Below are 25,890 nucleotides of genomic sequence, written 5' to 3' on the forward strand. Positions count from 1 at the left end.
GGAGAGGGTGACAACAACAGTAGGACCACTGGCTTGAAACCCACTCTCAGCACTGCCCAAGAAGGGACAAGAAGTACCCTGTCTTTGAGATGCTCCCAGGGACCCGAGACTCCGTCTGGATATCACCCTCCTCTCTCATATCCACCAAGGGGAGCACTAAAATCTCACATTACTTTTCTGTAGGGACTTTTTTTTTTAATTTATATTTTTTAACATCTTTATTGGAGTATAATTGCTTTACAATGGTGTGTTAGTTTCTGCTTTATAACAAAGTGAATCAGCTATACATATGTTCCCATATCTCTTCCCTCTTGCATCTCCCTCCCTCCCACCCTCCCTATCCTACCCCTCTAGGTGGTCACAAAGCATGGAGCTGATCTCCCTGTGCTATGCGGCTGCTTCCCACTAGCTATCTATTTTATGTTTGGTAGTGTATATATGTCCATGCCACTCTCTCACTTCGTCCCAGCTTACTGTTCCCCTCTCCGTGTCCTCAAGTCCATTCTCTAAGTCAGCGTCTTTTTTTTTTTTTAATTTTTTTGCTGTGTTGGGTCTTCGTTTCTGTGCGAGAGCTTTCTCTAGTTGTGGCACGTGGGGGCCACTCTTCATCGCGGTGCACGGGCCTCTCACTATCACGGCCTCTCTTGTTGCGGAGTGCAGGCTCAGTAGTTGTGGCTAACGGGCCTAGTTGCTCCGCGGCATGTGGACCTCCCAGACCAGGGCTCGAACCCGTGTCCCCTGCATTAGCAGGCAGATTCTCAACCACTGCGCCACCAGGGAAGCCCTAAGTCTGCGTCTTTATTCCTGTCCTGCCCCTAGGTTCTTCAGGACCTTTTTTTTTTTTTTTTTAATTTGTAGGGACTTCTTGAGTCAGTTTCTTAACCTCTCTAAGCATTAGCACCCTCATCAGAATGGGGAGTTATAAGGAATAAATATGACAATAGATGTAGAGCTTCTGACTCATGGTATGGCCCAATAAATGATAGATTCCCCCTTCTCACCCACCCAAATAAACAAACACTAGAGTAAAAATAAATTTATCCAAGAAGACCCAGCTGGCTCCTCAGGCCAAGGTTTTTCTCAGTTCAGAGCTTCTCTCCTTCTGACTCAGGGCTCGTTGGCTCTGGAAAAAAAGAATTCTGGATCTCCACTCTCCCCAAATTGCTGACCTCATGCCCACTGTTGATGTTCCAGGTGCCTTGCAACTCTGGGCCAGAAGGGTGAATGGGGATCCAACTATGCAACATGGCACTTGTACTCACCAGTTCATTGTCTCAGGCTTGCCGATAGAGGGAGCAGTGAGTCAGAGTGGAGGGGTCATGAATCCAGAAGTCAGGAGCCCTGGATTCCACTCTCAGCCCCTCTATCTGTCCCTTGAGTGGCCTTAAGCAAGTCATCTCTTGTCCCCAGGGCTTAGTTTCCCCATTGATAAAATGAAACACTGAATTAATTGTTAATCTGTAGAATCCCTTCTGTTCTGTTGTTCTGGGATGATATTCCATTCCGTCAGGGCCAGGTGTCATCGAGGGGTAATGCATTGTATACATGATTTGCAAATTTGATGTTACTGGTTTTTTTTAACCAACCTAATCACACTCTTTTTAGTTGCTTCAGGAGACTGAGTGCCCCTCCAGCTAAATACCTGTTTTCCCACTGGCTCATTGAACTCATTGAATCTTTTATTCTATGGACCCTGCTGGACAAGTTAGACCCATTTTCCAGTTTGGTTAAAGAGACCAGTTATCTGAGAGATGTTAACCTTTATCGCCAAACTGGAGCTTGACATTTTATACAAGCATAAGTCAAGAGGTACCATATTTATTTGTCTAACTCGGCCCCATCCTCACCTTCTCACTGATATTTGCAACTCAACAATAATGCAAGGTGGGTCCAAGCCCTTCCCTGCCCTCTGGGAACATTTACTCATCTTTCCAACCCACACCTCTGTTTACTAGATCACTGGGATCAGCTGGATTTCCACAGCAGTCTCTAGGTAGGTTCATTGGATCCAAGAGGACTTGACGTTTCCTCCCTTCTGTCAGCACTCTACCATTGGATTGCATGAGGTTGCTGAGGTGTCTGTGAAGGACAATGAGCGTGTGGTAATACAGGCTGTTTCCCTATTGCCCCTTGGGTTCCTGGCAAGAATGGGGAGCTTTGTGAGCCCAGTTAACTCTTGGGGAGTGCCTTTGGGTGGGGTGCCTGGGATGGGCACCAGTCCTCCCTCTGGAGCTGCACAGGGGACAGGGAGGGAAGAATGGAGTGAGAGAGAGCTGAGGGAATGGTCTTCCCTAGCTAGCTTTTGCTTTAATTTATCTTGTTTTTTCTCCTATGACAAAGAGCATGTTTATTAATAACAGTTCAGAACATCACAATGTCAAAAGCACTCACTTGTTTTAATCCACACAATGGGCCTATGAGATCAGCTGTGATGGACATTTGCAGTGCTAACTTTCTTGGTTCTTGCCAGGACACAGGATGTCTTCTAGGGAATGGCTGAACGTGCACCCAAAAATGCCCCCAACAACATGGCATTCACCCAGTGTGTTGACCATGGTTTATGATCCAGGCTTGGGTCTTGTGGATCCAGAAGGGTACCTAGGACATGATTTGCATTATTCAAGCCCCTAGAGCCTGAAATATAAAAAGATGGATGTTCATGCATTAATTTATACTGAGAATTGCAGCTGTTGGGCCAACCAGAAGGCTTGAGTCAGCAGATAGGAACATCTTCTCCCAGCATGCTAATTATTTCAGAAGCCAAATTATAATCAGAAGGCCAATTTTTTCACTTTAGGTGAAAGATACAAATTTTAAGTGAACCAGATGTTCATGTTAGCCCAGCCTCTCCTGACAGATAAATGACGATAAATGACATAGGAAACCAAATTATTAAAAGATTGCTTAGGGAGCTGGGAACCAGAGAAAGGGGCATTTGCCAATCCTAAGGTGTGTCTTTCAGCGGCTTGAGGCCACCCCACACCCCATGGAAGGAAGAGCCTTGTCAAGAAAACTGTGATGCTTAAGTCTGGTGAGCAATGCCTTTCTCTCCCTGCACTAGGCATGGACAGGCACTGCCAACACAGGCCTTGGCAACTCCCCATTTCCAATGCTTCTGTTTCCCATGGTCCTTGTCCAAACAGGGTTACAGTACAAATAATTAGTTTTCTGCTTACTTTCTGGGATTGTTCCCAAGCCATCTCAATTGGAATTCTTGCAGTTCCAAAACTTGTTAGTCACACATTTATAAACAGTGTCTTAGTTTCCTAGCACAGATGGCTAATCCAATTCACTAAGTATGGATTTTACTAGTTTAGCTCTTAAAAAGCTTGTTTTTGATTTCAGGAGCAGCATTGCACTTTCTATATAAAAATATATACGTGTGTGTGTTTCACAAATTTGGAAATGGAGACTCAGAGGGTCTGAATGCCTTGCCCAGGGTCACACAGCTGGTGATTGGTAGAGCTGGAACTCAAACCCAGATCTTCTGAGTTCAGATCCCTCACTTGTTCCATTGAATGTAATTGAGTTTTCTCCTATTAGGAAGTGTCACTTTGAAGCAAGAAAGGAAAATCAATATGTTTTTAAGAATTAGCTTTAAGAAATGTTAACTGATTTTTTTTTCTAAGTGGCGGGGCTGGGTGGAGACATGAAAGTGTGCAGTGGAGGAGATGAGAAGATGTAAATAAAAAGGTCACTCCAACGTAGCCACCTGCTGCTGGCAGTCATGAGGTCCTAGCATAGAGCATCCAGTGACCTTGTCTGAGAGTACATAGTAAGTAGATGTGTTTTGTTGCAGAATCTGAGTCTATCAGAGGCAAAAGGAAAAATCCTCCACTATCGAGTGACCTTGCAGGAGGTAGCTGGAGGGAAAGCCACACTACAGAACATCACAGAACACACCTCCTGGACCTGGGTCATTCCCAGAACTGGGAACTGGGCTGTGTCCGTGTCTGCAGCTAACTCGAAAGGCAGTTCCTTGCCCACTCATATTAACATAACGGACCTGTGTGGGGAAGGTAAGTACCAAATTTTCTTTAATATTACTTGTAGGAAATTGTTTTACTAATCTCTTATCTCCCTCAGGTCCAGCTCAGGGCCTGGTATAAGTAACACAGGAGTTTAGAATTTGGAGTCAACAGCCTTCAGAGGCCATCTGAAATTTCCATTTAGCCAGTGAGTGTCCTTTGACAAGTGAATTAACACCTCTGAGCTTCAATTTCCCCCTCTCTAAACTAGGGGTTTTATTACCTGAATTACAGGTCATTGTGAGATTAAATACAGAGACTAATACATAGCAGGTGCTTAATAAATACTAGTTAAGGAAATATTCATTACATTAAATTGAACGCTAATATCTGGCTAATTTTTCCAGAAGCAAGAATAATATGTGTTGTCAAGTTCTAGAAAAAGCATACCTATAGTCAAAATATGTTTTAAAACCAATTGTATTAAAATGAAATTCTGGCTGTTATGGAACTATGGTACAATTTTGCTATAATACAGCTCTTTATTACACAAATTTAGATATGTATCCAATTATCTACACTGAAAACCTCCCAACTAGCTATACACATTTTATAGTTGCATCCCCTGAAAACTAACTTAGGATGTAAGCCCGTAATTCATCAAAGAAAAAAAAGATATTAAATCTATTTCTCAAGATCTGTATAATAAAAGTATTTCAAGTCAAGATCGTTGGCCTAACTTTTTCAAAAAATGCCTGATAGAATAAAACTCTATAATTAGATCCTTCCTTAAAGTTCAGTGTAACAGTTTATCCACATGGGGGTCTAGCAATTATCATTTTGAAGAAGCTTCCACCAAAAATGATTATCTTATAGACACTGTCGAACCTTGGTTATATGTCATTTCAGCCATACATCTGTAAATGTAGAGGTAATATAGTAGATAAAAATACAAATAAATATTGATATAACCTTGGGTTGGCATATGAGTTAGGAATCACTCTTAGGAGTAAGAGTTGCTCTTACCAAAGGCCTGACTACAGTGACTTATTTATTCTCTTGTATAAAAGAAATTTGGAGGTGGACAGCCCAGGGCTAGTGTGACAGCTTCATAACATTGTGAGGACTCCAGGCTCCTTCCTTCTGTACCCACTGCCAAGTTGACTTCCATCCACAAGATGGAAGTGGTCCAGGATGGCTGCTGGAGCTCTAGCTGTTTCCTTCTAGGCAACAGAAAAGAAGAAGGGAGAAGCCTCAACTCTCACTCTTGAGGAGTTTTGCCCCAGGTCACACAACAACCCTTGCAGTCATTGACCCTAACTGGTCACCTGATCACACCCAACTGCAAAGGAGGCTCAGAAATACACTGTTCCTTTGCTAAAGAAGATGAGGAGAGGGTATTTGGTAGGTAACTGGTAATCTCTGCCTCATCTGGGGAAGGCATGAAACCTGAAGGAAAAGATGGATTAACTATGGGGAAAAAAAACACGTAAATTTTATGCATAGTAAAGTAAAAAATTTAAAAACACCATAAATAAGGCTTTAAGATGCAAAGAGCAATTTAAGAAAAATGTATGCTCCATTTTTGGCAAAAAGAGGATTGGGACTTCCCTGGTGGCGCAGTGGTTGAGAGTCTGCCTGCCGATGTAGGGGACACGGGTTCGTGCCCCGGTCCGGGAAGATCCCACATGCCATGGAGTGGCTAGGCCTGTGAGCCATGGCCGCTGAGCCTGTGCGTCCGGAGCCTGTGCTCCGCAACGGGAGAGGCCACAACAGTGAGAGGCCCGCGTACCGCAAAAAAAAAAGAGTATTGATTATCTATATATATAAGTTTTCAAATAATAAGAGATCATGGAATATGAACAGGCTACTCAAAACATAAATATAAAATAAAAGTAATAATAAAGATGAAAATGTTTAGCCTAGTTAGCAATCAATGAGATGCAAATTTTGAAAAAACATGAGAAATCAAACCAGACGGAGAAAGAGTAAGTAGAATTAGCATCACCTATATTGGTGAGAGTGTGGGGAAAAGATACCCTTGTATACTGCTGGCAGGTGTGTAAATTGGTACAACTTTCTTAAGAGAAAGTTGGCAATTGGTAACACTAACAAACTTTAAATATGAACATATCTTTTGATCAAGAAATTTTGCCATTAGAAATGTGTCCTCGGGACTTCCCTGGTGGCACAGTGGTTAAGAATCCACCCGCCAATGCAGGGGACACGGGTTTGAGCCCTGGTCCAGCAAGATCCCACATGCTGTGGAGCAACCAAGCCTGTGCACCACAACTACTGAGCCTGAGTTCTAGAGCCCTTGAGCCACAACTACTGAGCCTGCGTGCCACAACTACTGAAGCCCACGTGCCTAGAGCCTGTGCTCTGCAACAAGAGAAGCCACCGCAATGAGAAGACCGCGCACATCAATGAAGAGTAGCCCCCGCTCAATGCAACTAGAGAAAGCCCGTGCACAGCAACAAAAACCCAATACAACAACAACAATAAAAAAGAAATGTATCCTAGCAAATAATAAGGCATGAGCTTAAAAAAAATGTAAGCACAAAAATGTTCGTTGAAATGTTTTTGAGATAATTAAATACCTCAATAATGAAACACCTCAAAGCCTAAATATTTAATAGTAGAGGATGGATTGGTTAAATATATCATGACCCTCACCCACCTTAATCCCACTCCAGTATTAAAGTGATATTGTAGCTATGTTTTTATTAGCATGGAAAGATGCACATAATAAGTGAAAAAGTAAGCTTTCAAAAGTATACATAATATGATGTCATTTAAAAATATATATTTACACAAATACACATTTTAGCATAGTAAAAAAAAACTAGAAGAATGTACATGGAAATATTAACAGAAATCATATCTACAATATGGTATTACAGGTGATTTTTATATTTAAAATTTTTTTCTTCAATGAATAAGTACTATGTATATAAGTTTTAAAGGGAATTCTGTTGGGGGGAAATTGAGATCTTACCACTGTTTAGTATCCTGCTCTTGTTAAGATGTAGTATGTCAAAATACATTACTTCTTTAAACCTCACTGCAGATGGGTCTTGAGGATATAAGCCTCTTGAATTTTCTGGGCCCATTCCAGCTTCTTTATTTAGATTTCGAAACAGCTTCTCAAAATGACACATTCATTATTTTAGAGTTGGCCTCTACATTATTGATTCAACAAAAATTTATTGAGATTACTATATAAGGTAACTGGAATTCAGCAAGAGGTAAAAACTACAGTCAAGGTCCTACAGTTATATTTTGTCCAGTGGGAGGGGTAGACATTTAAACAAATAAACTGCAGTACATGATAAGTGTAATATTAGAGGTGTGCACAGGGCACTCTAGGAGCAGAGAAAAGCTGAAGCATGGGCTTGGAGAGGAGGCTACATGTGAACAGAAATGGAGAGACAAGATGGTGTTAGCCAGGCAAAGTAGTGCAGGTGTGAGAGCATGAGGGTTTGCTTTAAAGTGAGATCTGAGCCGGCATATAAGTTGGAAAGGAGAAGTGGGGTGGGAAAGAGTTGAAGGGAAAGGGGAAAGGGGATCATTAATGGAATGAAGTTGCTGGGGAGCTGAAAGATGATGGGATCCAACAGCAAAAAATATGTAAGAGACACACTTCTTCCTCTCATAATGGAAGGTGTTAAATAAGGGTGAGGCTCAATAAGGAGGAACGTGGAGGGGTGGTAAGGTAGGATATTGAAACAGTTCTCTAGAACCGAGCTGTGGCTAAGAGGGTCCTACTCCCAGAAATCTCAAGAGCCTATTGTCTCTCCTAATGCCACACCTAAACCTTCCAATAAGAGTAGTTGTGCACCCCAGCGAGACCTGGAGGACAGATTTGCAAACCACATGGTCCCGTCCTGGAGCCCTCTTGTCTTATGCAAATTCTGCATGATCTGTAAGAATAGCATACCATGATTTTTGTCTCTCTCTCTTTCAATATATGTTCACACTACTCACATAAATGGCTTTCCTTCTAGGAAGAGAAAAATAATGCCCCAAGAGGCAGAATTATGTTGATTTTGAGAAAGTAGGGACAACTTTGTTGTAAAAGGTATATGCCACAGCATTGCATATCAAGAAGCACCAGAATGATTTTGTTGGTTTATGATGAAAATTGAATGTGTGCTAAACCCACCAGTCAACAAGTAAAACATATTTAATATTTCATACCAGTCCTGTGCTCAAGAATTCTTGAAACTATGGCAAGAAACAGAAAGCAGTACAGCCATAAATAGAGGCCCACACAGATATCAGAGGCTGAGGCCCCAGGAGGTGACACAACTTGGCCAAGATCATATACACAATTAGTGGCAGAGCTGGACTGAAAAACCAAGCCACCTGTCTCTTAGATGGGCACTTTTTTCCAAATACCTTATGACTTCATAACTCTATTTATAAGTTCTCAGTGAAAATGGAGATGGGAAGTCGAATGATAGAGGCTAAAGGAATAATTTTGAAGGGTGTCAGAGAGGTGAGTTGTTAGCAGAGTTCTAAAGGAGAGAGCATGCCCTGGCAAACATGATGGGGAGGAAATTCAGGCTGGTTCCTGGCAAGTGTGGTGACTCAGAGGCTGGGCAATGCCAGGTTGATTTACTTAGCTAACTGAAAAGAGAGCAGTGGTTAGAAAGGCTCTTTGGCTATTTTAGCCCATCATCTGGCAAAAGCTAGGTACTCAATACATATTACTGAATGAACACATTTTATTCTCCAAAACAAAAGCAAACTTGTGACATAGCCAGAAAATAAGATACCAAGGCAAATGAAGATAAAGAACCAGGGCTGGGGAATTCCAGTTCCTGGCAAGGTAGCCAACACACAGGTTCCAGGCTCTCACCACCAAACCTGCCCTGAAGTTACCACAGGAGAGACAGAACAGGATGGCTGAGTGCCTGTGGATGGGTAATAGTGATGAAGGGGGAGGGCTCAGGTAGCACTTGCTAGTTGCACTCCTTTTTCTTCCCCTTGTTGCCCTGAGATGTCCATCGCCTGGGCATTTTTACTATGGGCAGGAAAGTCTGGAGGGCAGGGCAGAGTAACTTCAAGGAAGCCCTGGAACCTGGCAAAGAGTGCCTGAGATTTTCTTCTGCCACCCACCCCATGGCCTGGCAATTATAAAAAGAGAATAACAGCCCCACTCCCCCATGAAGAGCAGTGCCATCCACAGAGACATGGGTAGGTTCTGGAGCTGCCAGCTACACCTACAGGGAACAAGAGACAGGCAGAACTTAGAGTGAATCACTACAAGCTCCCTGGCTTTCCTCTCTGAAAAGCTCCTCCACCCCACCTAAACTTACCTGGAGGAGCATGAGCTCTGGCTAAACTTTCACTCCTCCCCCCACAGAAAAATAAAGGCCAAGGTTGCTGATCAATCCAAGAAAATAAAACATGATCCCAAAGGAGAAAATTAGTAGAAATCTGAGGGGCACAAATTCTGAGAAAGAAAGGCAGCAAATGGGACTACCTGTATGGTAGGAAGTATAACCAGCACAACAGAAAGAGCAAGAGTTTAGAATAAGCATAATAAGTATCCTTAGAAAGATAAGAGAGGATGTTAGGAACATAAATCAGAAATAGGTGGTTGTGGAAAAGGCCCAAATAAAGAGATTCAATATGGAAAGTTCAGTTGTTGAAATAATGAACTCACTCAATGGGTTGGATTGCAGAAAGGACTCATCTGAAGATTGAAAGAGTACATGGAAGATTGGATGAGAAACTCTTTGAAAAGTCATCAAAAGGGGAAAAGAATTTGAAAAATGAGAAGACTTAAAACACTGAAAGAATAAAAAGAGAAGTAATGACAACCACCTAAAAGGAGTCCCAATAAGAGAAAAAAAGTAAATGAAAGGGAAAAAGTACTCTAAAATATTTATCAGGAATCTTATAGAATGTACTACTCTGATGCAAGATGTCAATAGTGGGGGAGGCTATGTGTGTATGGGGGCAGGGGTGTGTGGAAAATCTCTGTGCCTCCCACTCAATTTTGCCATGAACTTAAAACAGCTTTAAAAAATAAAGTCTATTAAAAAAGAAAGAAAGAAGAAAAGAAAAGAATATGAGTGCAGAATGATCAAGCAGGTGTTGCTCCCAAAAATACAAAGATGGATCAGTATCAGAAAAATGCATCATTGTAATTCATTACTTTAACACTGAAAGAGAAAAAAAAGGATATTTTCTTAACAGATGTAGAAAAGTATTCAGTAAAACAAAGTTTGTAGTAAATAAATAGTTTGTTTTTGTTTTTGTTTTTGTTTTTTTGCGGTACGCGGGCCTCTCACTGTTGTGGCCTCTCCCATTGCAGAGCACAGGCTCCGGACGTGCAGGCTCAGCGGCCATGGCTCACGGGCCTAGCCGCTCCACGGCATGTGGGATCTTCCCGGACCGGGGCATGAACCCGTGTCCCCTGCATACGCAGGTGGACTCTCAACCACTGCACCACCAGGGAAGCCCAAATAAATAGTATTTTATAAAAATAAAATCTATTTGAAAGCTATGAATAAAAGAAAACATTTTAGCTTTGCTAAGACTTTCTACCAAAAACATGCAGCAAGCATCATCGTAATAAAGATATGTAGGAACATTCTCTTTAAAATTACAAGATAAAAGCAAGAAAAAAAAAGGCATAAGATTTAATTCAAAGATTGAAAAGAGAAGATATTTTAAGTGTACAGCTAGTAAGATTATTACATGGAAATTTTAACAAGGGCAATAGACAAATTATTAGAACTAATTAGAGAGTTTAGCAGGTCTGCCAGAATAAGAATAACACACACAAATTAATACTGGAAAAAGCAGTAGAAAATAAGATGCCATTTAAATTGCAAACTAATAGTATAAAGTATCTAGGAATTAACCTAAAAAAGAATGCATTAAAACTTTAAGGAGGAATTTTTGAAACTCCATTAAAAGATATAAAAGGAGACCTAAATAATTTCAAATAGACAGCATCTTTATAAATGGGACAATTTAACATTGTCTAAATTGAGCTATAAATTTAATATAATTCCAATAAAAGTACTAGCTGAAATTTTTGAGGACTCTGATAAACTGATTCTAAAAGCTATATGGAAGAATAAAGTTTCTCGAATACCCAAGACCACTTTGAAAAAAGAAGAGCAAAATGAGGAGGGACTTTAACCACCAAATAGTCAGGTGTCACAGAGCCTCGTAATGTAACCAGTGTGTTCTGGTGATGAAGCTGACCTAGACACAAACCCATGAATGTGTGGAACTTGGTGTGGGACAGGGATGAAACCACATTTGGAAAAATTGACTCACTGTGTAGAAAAAATAATAAAGTTTATTCCCTTAAAAAATATGCTTTAGCTAGATTTGGATCAAAAACCTAAATGTGAAAGGTAAAACCAAAAGCCAATGGGTGGAAATGTAGTTTAGTATCTTTGTGACCCCAGAATGGAAGGATTTCATAAACAAGACTCAAAATACACAAACTGTGGATAAATTTACCCACATCAAAGTATGTTTGTGCAACAAACACATCATAAAGTTTTCAGAGATTGAAAGACTGGAATGAGGTATATTTGGTGTTGAAAACTAACAAGTGATTAATATCTAAAATATAAAAGCTATTTCTGCAAGTCAGGAAGAAGATGGGAAACACAACAGAAAAAATGAGTGAAGTATGAGAAGGGGAAAATCACACAGCTAGTAATATGGGAAGAGAAGCTCAGCCTCATAAGAAATCAGAAAATGAAAATAAAACTACAATTAAATACCACCTTACATGTACCAGATTGGCAAAATGAGAAAGTCAGAAAATACCAAGTGCTGGTGGGGAAATGAGAACTTCTTATGCTTTTCTTGTTGGAGTGTCAACTGACTGACTATTTTAGAGATCAACCTGGCTGTATTTAGGGAAATAGGTGAATTTAGTCTATAATCAAGAAATTCAGTGCATTTAGAGAGAGAGAGAGAGTCACTCTTTTTTTTTTTTTTTAATTGGAGTATAAAACAAATGCAGAGGAAATAGGCAAACTACCTGAAAAAGAATTCAGAGTAATGATAGTAAAGATGATCCAAAGTCTTGGAAATATAATAGAGAAAATACAAGAAACATTTAACAAGGACCTAGAAGAACTAAAGAGCAAACAAACAGTAATAAACAACACAATAACTGAAATTAAAAATACTCTAGAAGGAATCAATAGCAGAATAACTGAGAAGAACGGATAAGTGAGCTGGAAGATAGAATGGTGGAAATAACTGCCACAGAGTAGAATAAAGAAAAAACAATGAAAAGAACGGAGGACAGTCACAGAGACCTCTGGGGAAATACTAAGCACACCAATATTCAAATTATAGGCATCCCAGAAGGCAAAGGAAAAAAGAAAAGGTCTGAGGAAATACTTGAAGAGATTATAGTTGAAAACTTCCCCAACATGGGAAAGGAAGTAGTCCATCAAGTCCAGGAAGCACAGAGAGTCCCATACAGGATAAACCCGGGGAGAAACATGCCAAGACACATAATCAAACTAACAAAAATTAAACACAAGGAAAAAATATTAAAAGCAGCAAGGGAAAAGCAACAAATAACATACAAGGGAATCCCCATAAGGTTAAGAGCTGATCTTTCAACAGAAGTTCTACAGGCCAGAAGAGAGTGGCAAAATATGTTTAAAGTGATGAAAGGGAAAAACCTACAACCAAGATTACTCTACCCAGCAAGGATGTCATTCAGATTCGACAGAGAAATCAAAAGCTTTACAGACAAGCAAAAGTTAAGAGAATTCAGCACCACCAAACCAACTTTACAACAAATGCTAAAAGAACTTCTCTAGGCAGGAAACACAAGAAAAGGAAAAGACTTGCAAAAACAAACCCAGAACAAGAAAATGGTAATAGTAACATACATATCAATAGTTACCTTAAGTGTAAATGGATTAAATGCCACAAACAAAAGATACAGACTGGCTGAATGGATACAAAAACAAGACCCGTATATGTGCTGTCTACAAGAGACCCACTTCAGACCTAGGGACACATACAGACTGAAAGTGAGGGGATGGAAAAAGATATTCCATGCAAATGGAAATCAAAAGAAAGCTGGAGTAGCAATTCTCATACCAGACAAAATAGACTTTAAAATAAAGACTATTACAAGAGACAAGGAAGGACAATATATAATGATCAACGGATCAATCCAAGACAAAGATATAATTGTAAATACCTATGCATCCAACATAGGAGCACCTCAATATATAAGGCAAATGCTAACAGCCATAAAAGGGGAAATCAACAGTAACACAATCATAGTAGGGGACTTTAACACCCCACTTGCACCAATGGACAGATGATCCAAGTAGAAATAAATAAGGAAACACAAGCTTTAAATGATGCATTATACCAGATGGACTTAATTGATATTTACAGGACATTCCACTCAAAAACAACAGAATACACTTTCTTCTCAAGTGCACACAGAGCATTCTGCAGGATAGATCACATCTTGTGTCACAAATCAAACCTTGGTAAATTTAAGAAAATTGAAATTGTATCAAGCATCGTTTCCAACCACAACGCTATGAGACTAGATATCAATTACAGGAATAAAAACTTTAAAAATGCACACACATGGAGGCTAAACAATACGCTACTAAACAACCAAGAGATCACTGAAGAAATCAAAGAGGAAATCAAACAATACTGAGAACCAAGTGTCAACGAAAACACGACGACACAAAACCTATGGAATGCAGCAAAAGTAGTACTAAGAGGGAACTTTATAGCAATACAATCCTACCTAAAGAAACAAGAAAAATCTCAAATAAACAACCTAACCTTATACCTAAAGCAATTAGAGAAAGATGAACAACAACAAAATACCCCCAAAATTAGTAGAAGGAAAGAAATCATAAAGATCAGATCAGAAATAAATGAAAAACAAATGAAGGAAACAATAGCAAAGGTCAATAAAACTAAAAGCTGGTTCTTTGAGAAGATGAACAAAATTGATAAGCCATTAGCCAGACTCATTAAGAGAAAAAGGGAAAAGACTCAAATCGACAGAATTAGAAATGAAAAAGGAGAAGTAACAACTGACACTGCAGAAGTACAAAGGATCATGAGAGATTACTACAAACAAGTAAATGCCAATAAAATGGACAACCTAGAAGAAATGGACAAATTCTTAGAAAACCACAACCTTCTGAGACCAAACCAGGAAGAAATAGAAAATATAAACAGACCAATCACAAGCACTGAAATTGAAACTGTGATTAAAAATCTTCCAACAAACAAAAGCCCAGGACCAGATGGCTTCACAGGCGAATTCTATCAAACATTTAGAGAAGAGCTAACACCTATCCTTCTCAAACTCTTCCAAAATATAGCAGAGGGAGGAACACTCCCAAACTCATTCTACGAGGCCACCATCACCTTGATACCAAAACCAGACAAAGATGTCACAAATAAAGAAAACTACAGGCCAATATCACTGATGAACATAGATGCAAAAATCCTCAACAAAATACTAGCAAACAGAATCCAAGAGCACATTAAAAGGGTCATACACCATGATCAAGTGGGGTTTATTCCAGGAATGCAAGAATTCTTCAGTATCACAACAATGTGATACACCATATTAACAAACTGAAGGATAGAAACCATATGATAATCTCAATAGATGCAGAAAAAGCTTTTCACAAAATTCAACAGCCATTTATGATAAAAACTCTCCAGAAAGTGGGCATAGAGGGAACTTACCTCAACATAATAAAGGCCATATATGACAAACCCACAGCCAACATCGTCCTCAATGGTGAAATACTGAAACCACTTCCACTAAGATCAGGAACAAGACAAGCTTGCCCACTCTCACCACTATTATTCAACATAGTTTTGGAAGTCCTAGCCACAGCAATCAGAAAAGAAAAAGAAATAAAAGGAATCCAAATCAGAAAAGAAGAAGTAAAGCTGTCACTGTTTGCAGATGACATGATACTATACATAGAGAACCCTAAAGATGCTACCAGAAAACTTCTAGAGCTAATCGATGAATTTGGTAAAGTAGCAGGATACAAAGTTAATGCACAGAAATCTCTTGCATTCTTATACACTAATGATGAAAAATCTTAAAGAGAAGTTAAGGAAACACTCCCATTGACCATTGCAACAAAATGAATAAAATACCTAGGAATAAACCTACCTAAGGAGACAAAAGGCCTGTTTGCAGAAAACTATAAGACACTGATGAAAGAAATTAAAGATGATAGAAACAGATGGGGAGATATACCATGTTCTTGGATTGGAAAAATCAACATTGTGAAAATGACTCTACAACCCAAAGCAATCTACAGATTCAATGCAATCCCTATAAAACTACCAGTGGCATTTTTCACAGAACTAGAACAAAAACGTTTCACAATTTGTATGAAAACACAAAAGACCCCGAATAGACAAAGCAATCTTGAGGAAGAAAAACGGAGCTGGAGGAAGCAGGCTCCGGGACTTCAGACTCTACTACAATGCTACAGTAATCAAGACAGTATGGTACTGGCACAAAAACAGAAATATAGATCAATGGAACAGGATAGAGAGCCCAGAGATAAACCCACGCACTTATGGTCACCTTATTTTTGACAAAGGAGGCAAGAATATACAATGGAGAAAAGACAGCCTCTTCAATAAGTGGAGCTGGGAAAACTGGACAGCTACATGTTAAAGAATGAAATTAGAACACTCCCTAACACCATACACAAAAATAAACTCAAAATAGATTAAAGACCTAAATGTAAGGCCAGACACTATAAAACTCTTCGAGGAAAACATAGGCAGAACACTCTTTGACATAAATCACAGCAAGATATTTTTGACCCACCTCCTAGGGTAATGGAAATAAAATGAAAAATAAACAAGTGGGACCTAATGAAACTTAAAAGCTTTTGCACAGCAAAGGAAACCATAAACAAGACGAAAAGACAACCCTCAGAATGGGAGAAAATATTTGCAAACGAAGCAACTGACAAAGGATTAATCTCCGAAATATACAAGCAGCTCATGCAGCTCAATATCAAAGCAACAAACAACCCAATCTAAAAATGGACAGAAGACCTAAATAGATGTTTCTCCAAAGAAGACATACAGATTGCCAACCAACACGTGAAAAGATGCTCAACATCACTAATCATTAGAGAAATGCAAATCAAAACCACAATGAGGTATCACCTCATACCAGTCAGAATGGCCATCATCAAAAAATCTACAAACAATAAATGCTGGAGAGGGTGTAGAGAAAAGGGAACCCTCCTGCACTGTTGGTGAGAATATAAATTGATACAGCCACTATGGAGAACAGTAGGGATGTTCCTTAAAAAACTAAAAATAGAACTATTATATGACCCAGCAATCCCACTACTGGGCATATACCCTGAGAAAACCATAATTCAAAAAGAGTCATGTACCACAATGTTCATTGCAGCACTATTTACAATAACAAGGACTTGGAAGCAACCTAAGTGTCCATCAACAGATGAATGGATAAAGAACATGTGGCACATATGTACAATGGAATATTACTCAGCCATAAAAAGAAACGAAATTGAGTTATTTGTAGTGAGGTGGATGGACCTAGAGTCTGTCATACAGAGTGAAGTCAGAAAGAGAAAAACAAATACCGTACGCTAACGCACATATATGGAATCTAAAAAAATGGTACTGATGAACCTAGTGGCAGGGCAGGAATAAAGACGCAGACATAGAGAACGGACTTGAGGACACGGGGGGGAAGGGGAAGGTGGGACGAAGTGAGAGAATAGCACTGACATCTATACTCTACCAAATGTAAAATGGATAGCTAGTGGGAAGCTGCTGCATAGCACAGGGAGATCAGCTCAATGCTTTGTGACGACCTAGAGGGGTGGGATAGGGAGCATGGGAGGGAGGCTTAAGAGGGAGGGGATATGGGGATATATGTATACTTATAGCTGATTCACTTTGTTGTACAACAGAAACTAATGCAACATTGTAAAGCAATTATACTCCAATAAAGGTATTTAAAAAATTTTTTAATAAATTGGAGTATAGTTGCTTTACAATATTGTGTTAGTTTCTGCTGTACAGCAAAGTGAATCAGTTATACATATACATATATGCACTCTTTTTTAGATTTCCTTCCCGTTTACGTCACCACAGAGCACTGAGTAGAGGTCCCTGTGCTATACAGCAGATTCTCATTAGTTATCTGTTTTATATATAGTAGTGTATATATGTCAATCCCAATCTTCCTGTTCATCCCACCCACCCCTTCCCTCCTTGATAACCATAAGTTTGTTTTCTAATCTGTGACTCAGTTTTTGCCTTGCAGATAAATTCATCTGAACCATTTTTCTAGATTCCATATATAAATGATAAATGACGTTTGTCTTTCTCTTTCTGACTTACTTCACTCTATATGACAATCTCTAGGTCCATCCATGTTGCTGCAAATGGCATTATTTCATTCCTCTTTATGGCTGAGTAATATTCCATTGTATGAATATATATGTACCACATCTTCTTTATCCATTCCTCTGTCGATGGACATTTAGGTTGCTTCCATGTCCTAGCTATTGTAAACAGTGCTGCAATGAATTTCGGGGTGCATGCATCCTTGCAAATCATGGTTTTCTCTGGATATAGGCCCAGGAGTGGAATTGCTGGGTCATATGATAGCTCTATTTTTAGTTTGTTAACGAACCTACATACTGTTCTCCATAGTGGCTTTATCAATTTACATTCCCACCAACAGTGTAGGAGGGTGAGAGAGACACTTTTGCACAGGCACACACGAGGACATGCTAGAGAATGTTAATTGCATCCTTGTTTGTGTTGGCAAAAAGTTGGAAGGAAGCTACTGCTTGTCACTTGGAGACTGGACAAAGACAGGGTTGAGGCAGCCGTCTGAAGGAACGAGCTGGATTTTCACATAGCAGCAGGATGGATGTATCCTGGAAACATAATGTTGAGTGAAATAAAAAGTTAGGAAATGCATCAGATTTACTCCAAAATGTTTCATGAAAATCCAACACACCAGCATAAAGCAATACTAATTCTCAAGGACACATATATATGTAAATAAACATATGGGTGGTGGATTAGAAGGATGCATATTATATTCACTAGAGCAGGTACCTTTGGGGACACAGAAATGGGAAGTGAAATGGAAGGTGAAAGGGAAAATAATTTCATAAATAACACTACATAGGGTCCTGGCACTGATCTGAGAAGCTGGATGAACAAAATCTGTGAACCTGAAGTTCTTTAAAAGAAATCGTTTCTTGCTACAACTTTGCTGGGTTGAGTTGGTTTTTATGTCTTTATCCACCGTGATTTTATTTTTATCCCTCCCCCTCTTTCCCCATAAAGGGTTGTTGGCTCCTCAACAGGTCTCAGCAAACTCAGAGGGCATGGACAACCTCGTGGTGACATGGACACCTCCGGGGAAAGCTGCCACTGCTGTGCAGGAGTATGTGGTGGAATGGAGGGAACTCCATCCAGGGGCCAGCATGCAGCCCCCTCTAGGCTGGTTGTGGAGTCCCCCCTACAACCTGTCTGCTCTGATTTCAGGTACTTAATTATTCACCTTCCTTCTAGAGGGTTTGTAAGTTCACGTTTTTTGATGAAATTGCAGGTGGGAACCCAGAGTCATGCCTGCAGTTACAGGCAGCTGCATGAGAAGAAGGATAGTGATGACCTAGAGTCCATCAGGATGCACCACTGCAGCCATAGAAGACTCACTGATTAACTAAAAACTCTAGAATTTATGGAAAACTCATGTGCCTGATACAGTGCCATATAAGATGACTGAATAATGAACCCAACAAGCATGGCTGAGAGCTAAGTAGTAGCCAGTCAGTGTGATGGACACCTTGCATTTGGGAGTTCATTTAATTTTGAGAACAGTCATGTGCAGCAAGACTTATTATACCCATTGTACAGATGAGGAAACCAGAAGATCTTTCATTTCCAATTCTGCTACTTACTAGTTGTGTGATAACAAATCCAGAATTATCTATATGATAATTGGTGTCTCTAGTCCTCAAATTCTGAATCTGTCAGTGGTTAAAATCAAGTGATAGAAAGTGTCTGAAAATATATTCAAATAACTGGACAGAAGTTAATCAATGTCTTTTCTTTTTTTTTTTATAATCTCATTTTACCCTTGGAGCACATCCTAAATTTCTGTATCATACAATACGAATTTAAACTAAAAAGAAATCTCACAAATAGTCAACCATTCAATCCTGAGCATAAACAACACTGGACAATTGGAAAACAAGGTAGCCAAAGGCTCATTTAATCATTTTTATAAATGATTGCTGTGGTGCACATCTTCCTCCCATGAGAGTCTGACACTTGCCCTTTAGCTTTCATCATAGCAATCCCTAAATGGAGCTTGCCATTCCTGACCAGTGAAAAGAATCCTTAACCTCTTCTCTCAGAGGAGAGATCTAGTCCTAGTCACACTGCAGGCAGTTGACATTTGCCAAAGAAGCATTAAAGGGCAAGGTCTCAGCTTTTTTTTTTTCAAAGTTCTTAATTCACAAACTCTGAAGTCTTACTCTGTCTGTTAGCCACAGCCAGCTTCTTCTTTTTTTTTTTTAATTTTTTTAATTTTTATTTTTGGCTGTGTTGGGTCTTTGTTGCTGCACGCAGTCTTTCTCTAGTTGCGGCGAGTGGGGGCTACTCTTCGTTGCGGTGCGTGGGCTCCTCATTGTGGTGGCTTCTTTTGTTGCGGAGCACGGGCTCTAGGCATGTGGGCTTCAGTAGTTGCAGCAGTGGGGCTCAGTAGTTGTGACTCGTGAGCTCTAGAGTGCAGGCTCAGTAGTTGTGGCGCACAGGCTTAGTTGCTCTGTGGCATGTGGGATCTTCCCGGACCAGGGCTCGAACCCGTGTCCCCTGCATTGACAGGCGGATTCTTAACCACTGCACCACCAGGGAAGCCCCACAGGCAGCTTCTAAGATTGTTTTGTGTTTAAAGTACTCAGAGGCCTCCCTTACTTACCGATGAATATGTTACCAAAAACCTATTAGTGAAATTCTTCTTATTTTAATCTTCCCAAAGAGAAATGGTATTATTTGCATATCAAAGTTAGGTTAGTTAGGGCTTCCCTGGTGGCACAGTGGTTGAGAGTCCGCCTGCCAATGCAGGGGACACGGGTTTGTGCCCCGGTCCGGGAAGATCCCACATGCCGCGGAGCGGCTGGGCCCGTGAGCCATGGCCGCTGAGCCTGCACGTCCGGAGCCTGTGCTCCGCAACAGGAGAGGCCACAACAGTGAGAGGCCCGTGTACCGCAGGAAAAAAAAAAAAAGTTAGGTTAGTTAGATGGTCAGTTGCTTGAAAATCTTCTTCCAGGATGAATTTCAATGAACAAGGCATGTGACGTGTGTGCATGTGTGTGTGTGTGCTGAACCATTCAGAACATTCAGAAGCCGAAACTACAGTATTGTGCTCCTATTTTTCTCCTAATTGTTGTTCTATAATAATTCAAAATCATCATAAGATAATTAACGCTAATCAGCAGTATCACCCCAAATTAAAATGTTGATAAATGTATCTTCTGTATGGCAATGGATGTGTTAATTTAATGTGTTAAAAATGTCAATGTGATTTTTAAAGTATAAGTTCAGCATAGAGTTTAAAAGTTTTGCCTCCAGACTATCTGGGTTTGAGTCCTGGCTCTGTCACTTACTAAACTGTATGATCCAGGGCAAATTGCTGAACCTCTCTGTGCCTTGGTTTCCTAATCTGTAAAATGGGGGTAGTATCACCTACCTCCCTGGCTTATTGTGAAGACTAACTGAAAGAGGAAACGTTTTGAACAGTACCTAGCAAATTTTAAGTGCTTAATAATTTAGCTATCATCATCATTATTATTATATGTGATGGAGCTATGATTTTAATAGGTTTTCAAGGTCTAAATCCCATATTTTCATTACACCATGACAGCTATTACACCTGACCAGAGGATACACACACCCTGCCTAAGGAGACAAGACTTCCACAAATGAAATAAACAGAGAGCACTGCATGATAATACACGAGCCAGTCCTTAACTGTGTGCCTCTTTTAGAGTCTAGCTACTCAGACTTCTAGTGGGTTGTATTCAGTTTTAATCACTGTACTTAAAAAGAGTGCTGCCTGGATAATCCAGTGAACATCAGAGGAAAGTGAGTAAGCCATTAGGGGTCTGGAACTTTTAATGTGGAAACCACTTAGCCCATAGAAGAGAATTCTGGATTGGGGTAGTGGGGGGTGGTTGATGGCTGTTACTGGCTTTGACATGTATGTAAGAAAGAGTATGTGTCCTTTGCTGTTTTGGAGAGCATAACGAAGGCCCTCTGCATAAAAATTATAAGAAGACAGATGTCAGCTCAATTTTGAGAAAGAACTTTCTTTATACTTGATGGTCTCTAATAGGACAGTTGATTGCCCCTCAAGGCAGTGTGTTCTCTGTCCCTAGAGTTGTTGCAGTAGAACCATTTTTCCTTTAGGGCTGTTATGCCCATCAAATCAGATGAAACAGTGGATAGAAAAGGCATTTACTGAACTCTAAACTGCTATATAATTGTAAACGCTTATTATAAACTGTATTAGGATTTAGCCCTTTGGGATACTTTGAACTATATAGTCCCTACAGTTCTTTCCTTTTAGAAATTCTATATTCTACACACAATGCATAAAACAGGTGACAAGAGAGAATGTTTTCCATACTTAGGAAGTTAAAATGTTTCCTAAGTATGACATATTCATTTGAATAAAATGAATAATACTGGGTAAGATAACTATTAATTCAAGTTGTTCTCCCACTTGAAAACACTTGATCAACTATGAGTCTGTGTTGATGTTATGTTCTGGAAATAAACAGTTAAAACTTAACTCATACTTATCATGAATTCAAAGTAACCCTCTCCAATAAGTAAGATGACTCATTGTCATTTGATCCTTACCAGTCTTTTCCCAGCATCTGGCTGGGGCCAAGTTGGGTGTTTTGGAGCGGACTACAATAAAGTCCACCTCCTGGATTATAAGTTGGTGTGGCCTAGGCTAGAAACTGTCAGTCCTGTCTTGTCTTGCTGAAAACAGTTCTGACCCTATAGAGATACTCCTTTTACAAATATGTAGACATCACAGTGTCTAGAAAACCTTCCCTGATGCCTAGCTATTTGGGCCCCTCTTCCGTATGGTCCCATCATACTTCCTCTGTGATTACTCCTCATTGCTGATCATTTAATATTTGCCTTCTCCCAGACTTAATAGGTGAATTTAGCTTTCTGCAGAAAAACCACCTAAGAGGTGGTTTATAAATGTGAAGACAGAGCCTTTGCCCAAGGGTGCCAGGTCTATGTGTATGCATGGGGGTTTCAAGATATAAGCCTGGAAGTTGGGGCCAGACTGTAGAAAGAAATGAAAATGTTAAGAGTATGGGCTTCAGGCCTCCCTGGTGGCGCAGTGGTCGAGAGTCCGCCTGCTGATGCAGGGGACACGGGTTCGTGCCCCGGTCCGGGAAGATCCCACATGCCGCAGACTGGCTGGGCCCGTGAGCCATGGCCGCTGAGCCTGCGCGTCCGGAGCCTGTGCTCCACAACGGGAGAGGCCACAACAGTGAGAGGCCTGTGTACTGCAAAAACAAAAACAAACAAACAAAAAGAGTATGGGCTTCATCCACCAGCAGCAAAGGCTAAGGAATTTTTGAGGTAGGGAGCAGACAATGATTAGGGGGTGTTCATGTAAGAATTAGTCAGTAAAACAGGAGTTCTTAAGGTCAGAACTGGGGAACAAGCTTGCTAGGGCTCTGCTCTTCATAGAAAGGAAAATGTCAGCTAAGTTATGGAGCCACATTTTCCTCCCTCCTCCACTAAGGGTAGGCTGTTCATAAGAAGGAACCCACAGCTTCTGATGCAGCAGTTCCCCAAGGCCTCTGCCCTGAACTCACACTTTGCATGGCAAAATGCAACGAAACCATTTGCCTAATGAGCTCATCTGGAACTCCCACATGGCATGGTGGTTGGTGGGTCCCTTCCAGAACTAGCGACAGAGCAGCCAGGCACCAGCCCCTCCCAAATGAAATGATTCCATATTCCGTGTTGCCCTCTGAGCTTCTGGGTCTGGAGGCTACCCACAAAGTATCTTTGGATTACAGGACTAAGCTGATTGCAGCCTCGCTCCATTTCACTCGGTTCATGAATACAAGTTGGAACTCACCCATGGCGTGAGTTCTGATTTCTTCATGGTCCCTTCTGACAGCACTGGTTGCACGTCTTGAGCTTCATATACTACCTACTTGCTGGAATATTTAAGGGACAATGGATTTTTATATAACACACACACTAGTAAATTATTTTGTGATGTAAAATTCTTCTTCCCAAAAAAGAAAATGTTAAACCCTAATCAATTGTCAGTGTAGGGGACCAGAGTTACCTATGGCAGGGCATTGAACAATCTGGGAGAGTGTCCTTACCCTGACCACATGAGACTACAGTTAGGTACCTAACAGAAATAATCTTTTTCCTTTAAACTTTCATTGGGAGTTTAAAGATATGTCATGGGCAATATCTATGAGAGGGGGCTTTTCTTTACAGGAAGTAGAAATCTGAGATTCATGGAAATAGGGAGTTTGGGTAGGGAAGAGTGACTTGCCAATAAACTTCATGACTGACAGAAAACTGCCAAGTGTGGCACTTTAAAAGCTAGGAAAGAGGGCTTCCCTGGTGGCGCAGTGGTTGAGAGTCCGCCTGCCGATGCAGCGGACACGGGTTCATGCCATGGTCCGGGAAGATCCCACATGCTGCGGAGCGGCTGGGCCCATGAGCCATGGCCGCTGAGCCTGCGCTTCCGGAGCCTGTGCTCCGCAACGGGTGAGGCCACAACAGTGAGAAGCCTGCGTACCGCAAAAAAAAAAAAAAAAAAGCTAGGAAGGAGTATTAACATTCCCAGGTATCTTCCTAATCTTCCAAGCTGTGAAGCAACTGAGATCTGAGTGGAACATGGTGCGAGGAGGTGGGGAACAAGGGGGTAGATTGCACTGAGCGCCCCTGATTAGTCACGCCTGAATGTGTCATCCCATGCTGCCCTGTCAGAGCCTGATAAGCATCTAGGGAATTAGAAGAGCCGTTCAGGTGCTATGCCTGCAAAACACCACCCTTACTTTTCTGTAAACAGCAAATAATTTATTTGTAAAAGTCAAAGTTTTTCCTTGAAGGTGAGTTTTGTTTCAAAAGCTGTCTGTGTGGTTTTCTTTAAATCCTTGTTTCACCCGGAGTAGTGTCTGTCTTTATGTCTTGCAGAAAACATAAAACCCTACATCTGTTATGAAATCCGCGTGCATGCACTTTCAGGGGACCAGGGAGGATGCAGCTCCATCCGGGGTAACTCTAAGCACAAAGGTAAGTCTTGGGACCTTTTGCCCAATTTTGCTGTAGTTTAATGGTTTGGATTTGGAGGGTGACAAAAGCCTCCTGTGTTCTACTTCACAGCACCACTGAGTGGCCCCCACATTAATGCCATCTCAGAGGAAAAAGGGAGCATTTTAATTTCATGGAATGAAATTCCAGCCCAGGAGCAAATGGGCTGCATCCTCCATTACAGGATATATTGGAAAGAACGGGACTCCGATTCCCAGCCTCAGCTTTGTGGTATGTGTGAGAAACAAAGGCAGCAGGGTCTTTCTTGTTTAGATGTTGGGAAAACACAAGCGTGTCCAAGTGCTAGCACCATACCTGGCACTTAGTAGGTGCTCCATAAATATATGTGAAATTAATTGAATGAAGAAAAATAGACATCTAAACACACACACACACTCACAAACACAAAGTTACTGAATATGTGTTACGTGCCAAGCAAATTGAAGAAATGAAGTTAATGGACGAGGCTCTCAAGGAGTTTACTCATATGGGGAGACAGCATTTCAAAAAGCAATAAGCGTACTTTGATACTATTATATAGACCCTTGAGGCTTGCAGGAAATGCATTTGGAGAATCTTCGAATCACCACACTTGCAAATACCATCATAGCATATTATTTTCTCCTTAAATGGATAAAATACAATTTAAGTAACTCCTTATGACCCGTAATTATGCTGTTAAGACTAAAGCAATTAAATTCTGGCTGGAGCATTATCTCAAATGATTTCATCACTCGTTCACCGAGCAGTTCCAAGTCACTTGCCAGATTTAATGTTCTAATCTTTTGATTTACTCAGTTTTGTTTTGTTTTTCCTGGCTTGAGCTTCCCTTTAGTATTTCATAGGCAGCTGGCTTTCTTTCAGGAGCATTTATCATAAAGAAGCAACCATTTTATTCCTTCATGAGAACTATTAGGTCCAAGAAGAATGTAACAAAGCCAGCCTGAGATGTAGGTGTCAGAGGGCTGCCTGCAGAGTGATTTTTACCTGGGAAACTTGAGGAATTGGTCCTCTCTCTTGACCTTAGATCTGCAGTACTGCTTTTCTAAAAGTTATGACTTTTAAAGCTAATTAATTTCTTATTATATAAATAATATTTGTATATAGTAAAAGCATTCAAATAGTTCAAAAAGATATAAAGTGGAAATTATCCCTTCCTCCATACTTAGGCTGTTAGCAGTTCTTCGTGTGTTCGTCCAGAAAAAAACTTAATGCATACACTAGCATACATTTGGGATAACCATCTATATTCTGATCTGCACCTTACTTTTTCCTCTCAATAATACATACTGAGATCTTTCCATATCAATCTATGTGCACTTGTCTCATTCTTTTTTTAACAGCTTTATAGTATTCCACTGTAAGATCTTAAAATAATCAGCTTAATAATCCACCATTGTTAAATACAGCGGATCACTGAACAGAACCGCTCCCCACTGTCGGGGTAAGGCAGTTCTGAAATGCACCCCCAAAGGTGATGAATCAATTGATCTCA

At 40.4% G+C, this 25,890-nt stretch overlaps 1 protein-coding gene across 3 annotated transcripts in view; it reads left to right on the forward strand.

Moving 5' to 3' along the window:
- The window catches only part of IL12RB2 (interleukin 12 receptor subunit beta 2), a gene marked incomplete at both ends in the record, with an annotated part of 71,101 nt that overhangs the window by 32,028 nt on the left and 13,183 nt on the right, over positions 1 to 25,890 (forward strand). For 2 of the 3 annotated variants that reach the window (XM_079697580.1, XM_079697581.1), the window contains 4 exons: positions 3,800 to 4,019; positions 18,357 to 18,557; positions 24,279 to 24,377; positions 24,468 to 24,626. In XM_079697580.1, coding sequence (XP_079553706.1) covers positions 3,800 to 4,019; positions 18,357 to 18,557; positions 24,279 to 24,377; positions 24,468 to 24,626 — 679 coding nt within the window. The remainder of the gene's footprint in view (positions 1 to 3,799; positions 4,020 to 18,356; positions 18,558 to 24,278; positions 24,378 to 24,467; positions 24,627 to 25,890) is intronic. The other variant, XM_079697582.1, reaches the window with a different exon arrangement.

Source organism: Hyperoodon ampullatus (assembly GCF_949752795.1).
Source record: "Hyperoodon ampullatus genome assembly, chromosome: 2".
Classification (NCBI taxonomy): Eukaryota; Metazoa; Chordata; class Mammalia; order Artiodactyla; family Ziphiidae; genus Hyperoodon; species Hyperoodon ampullatus.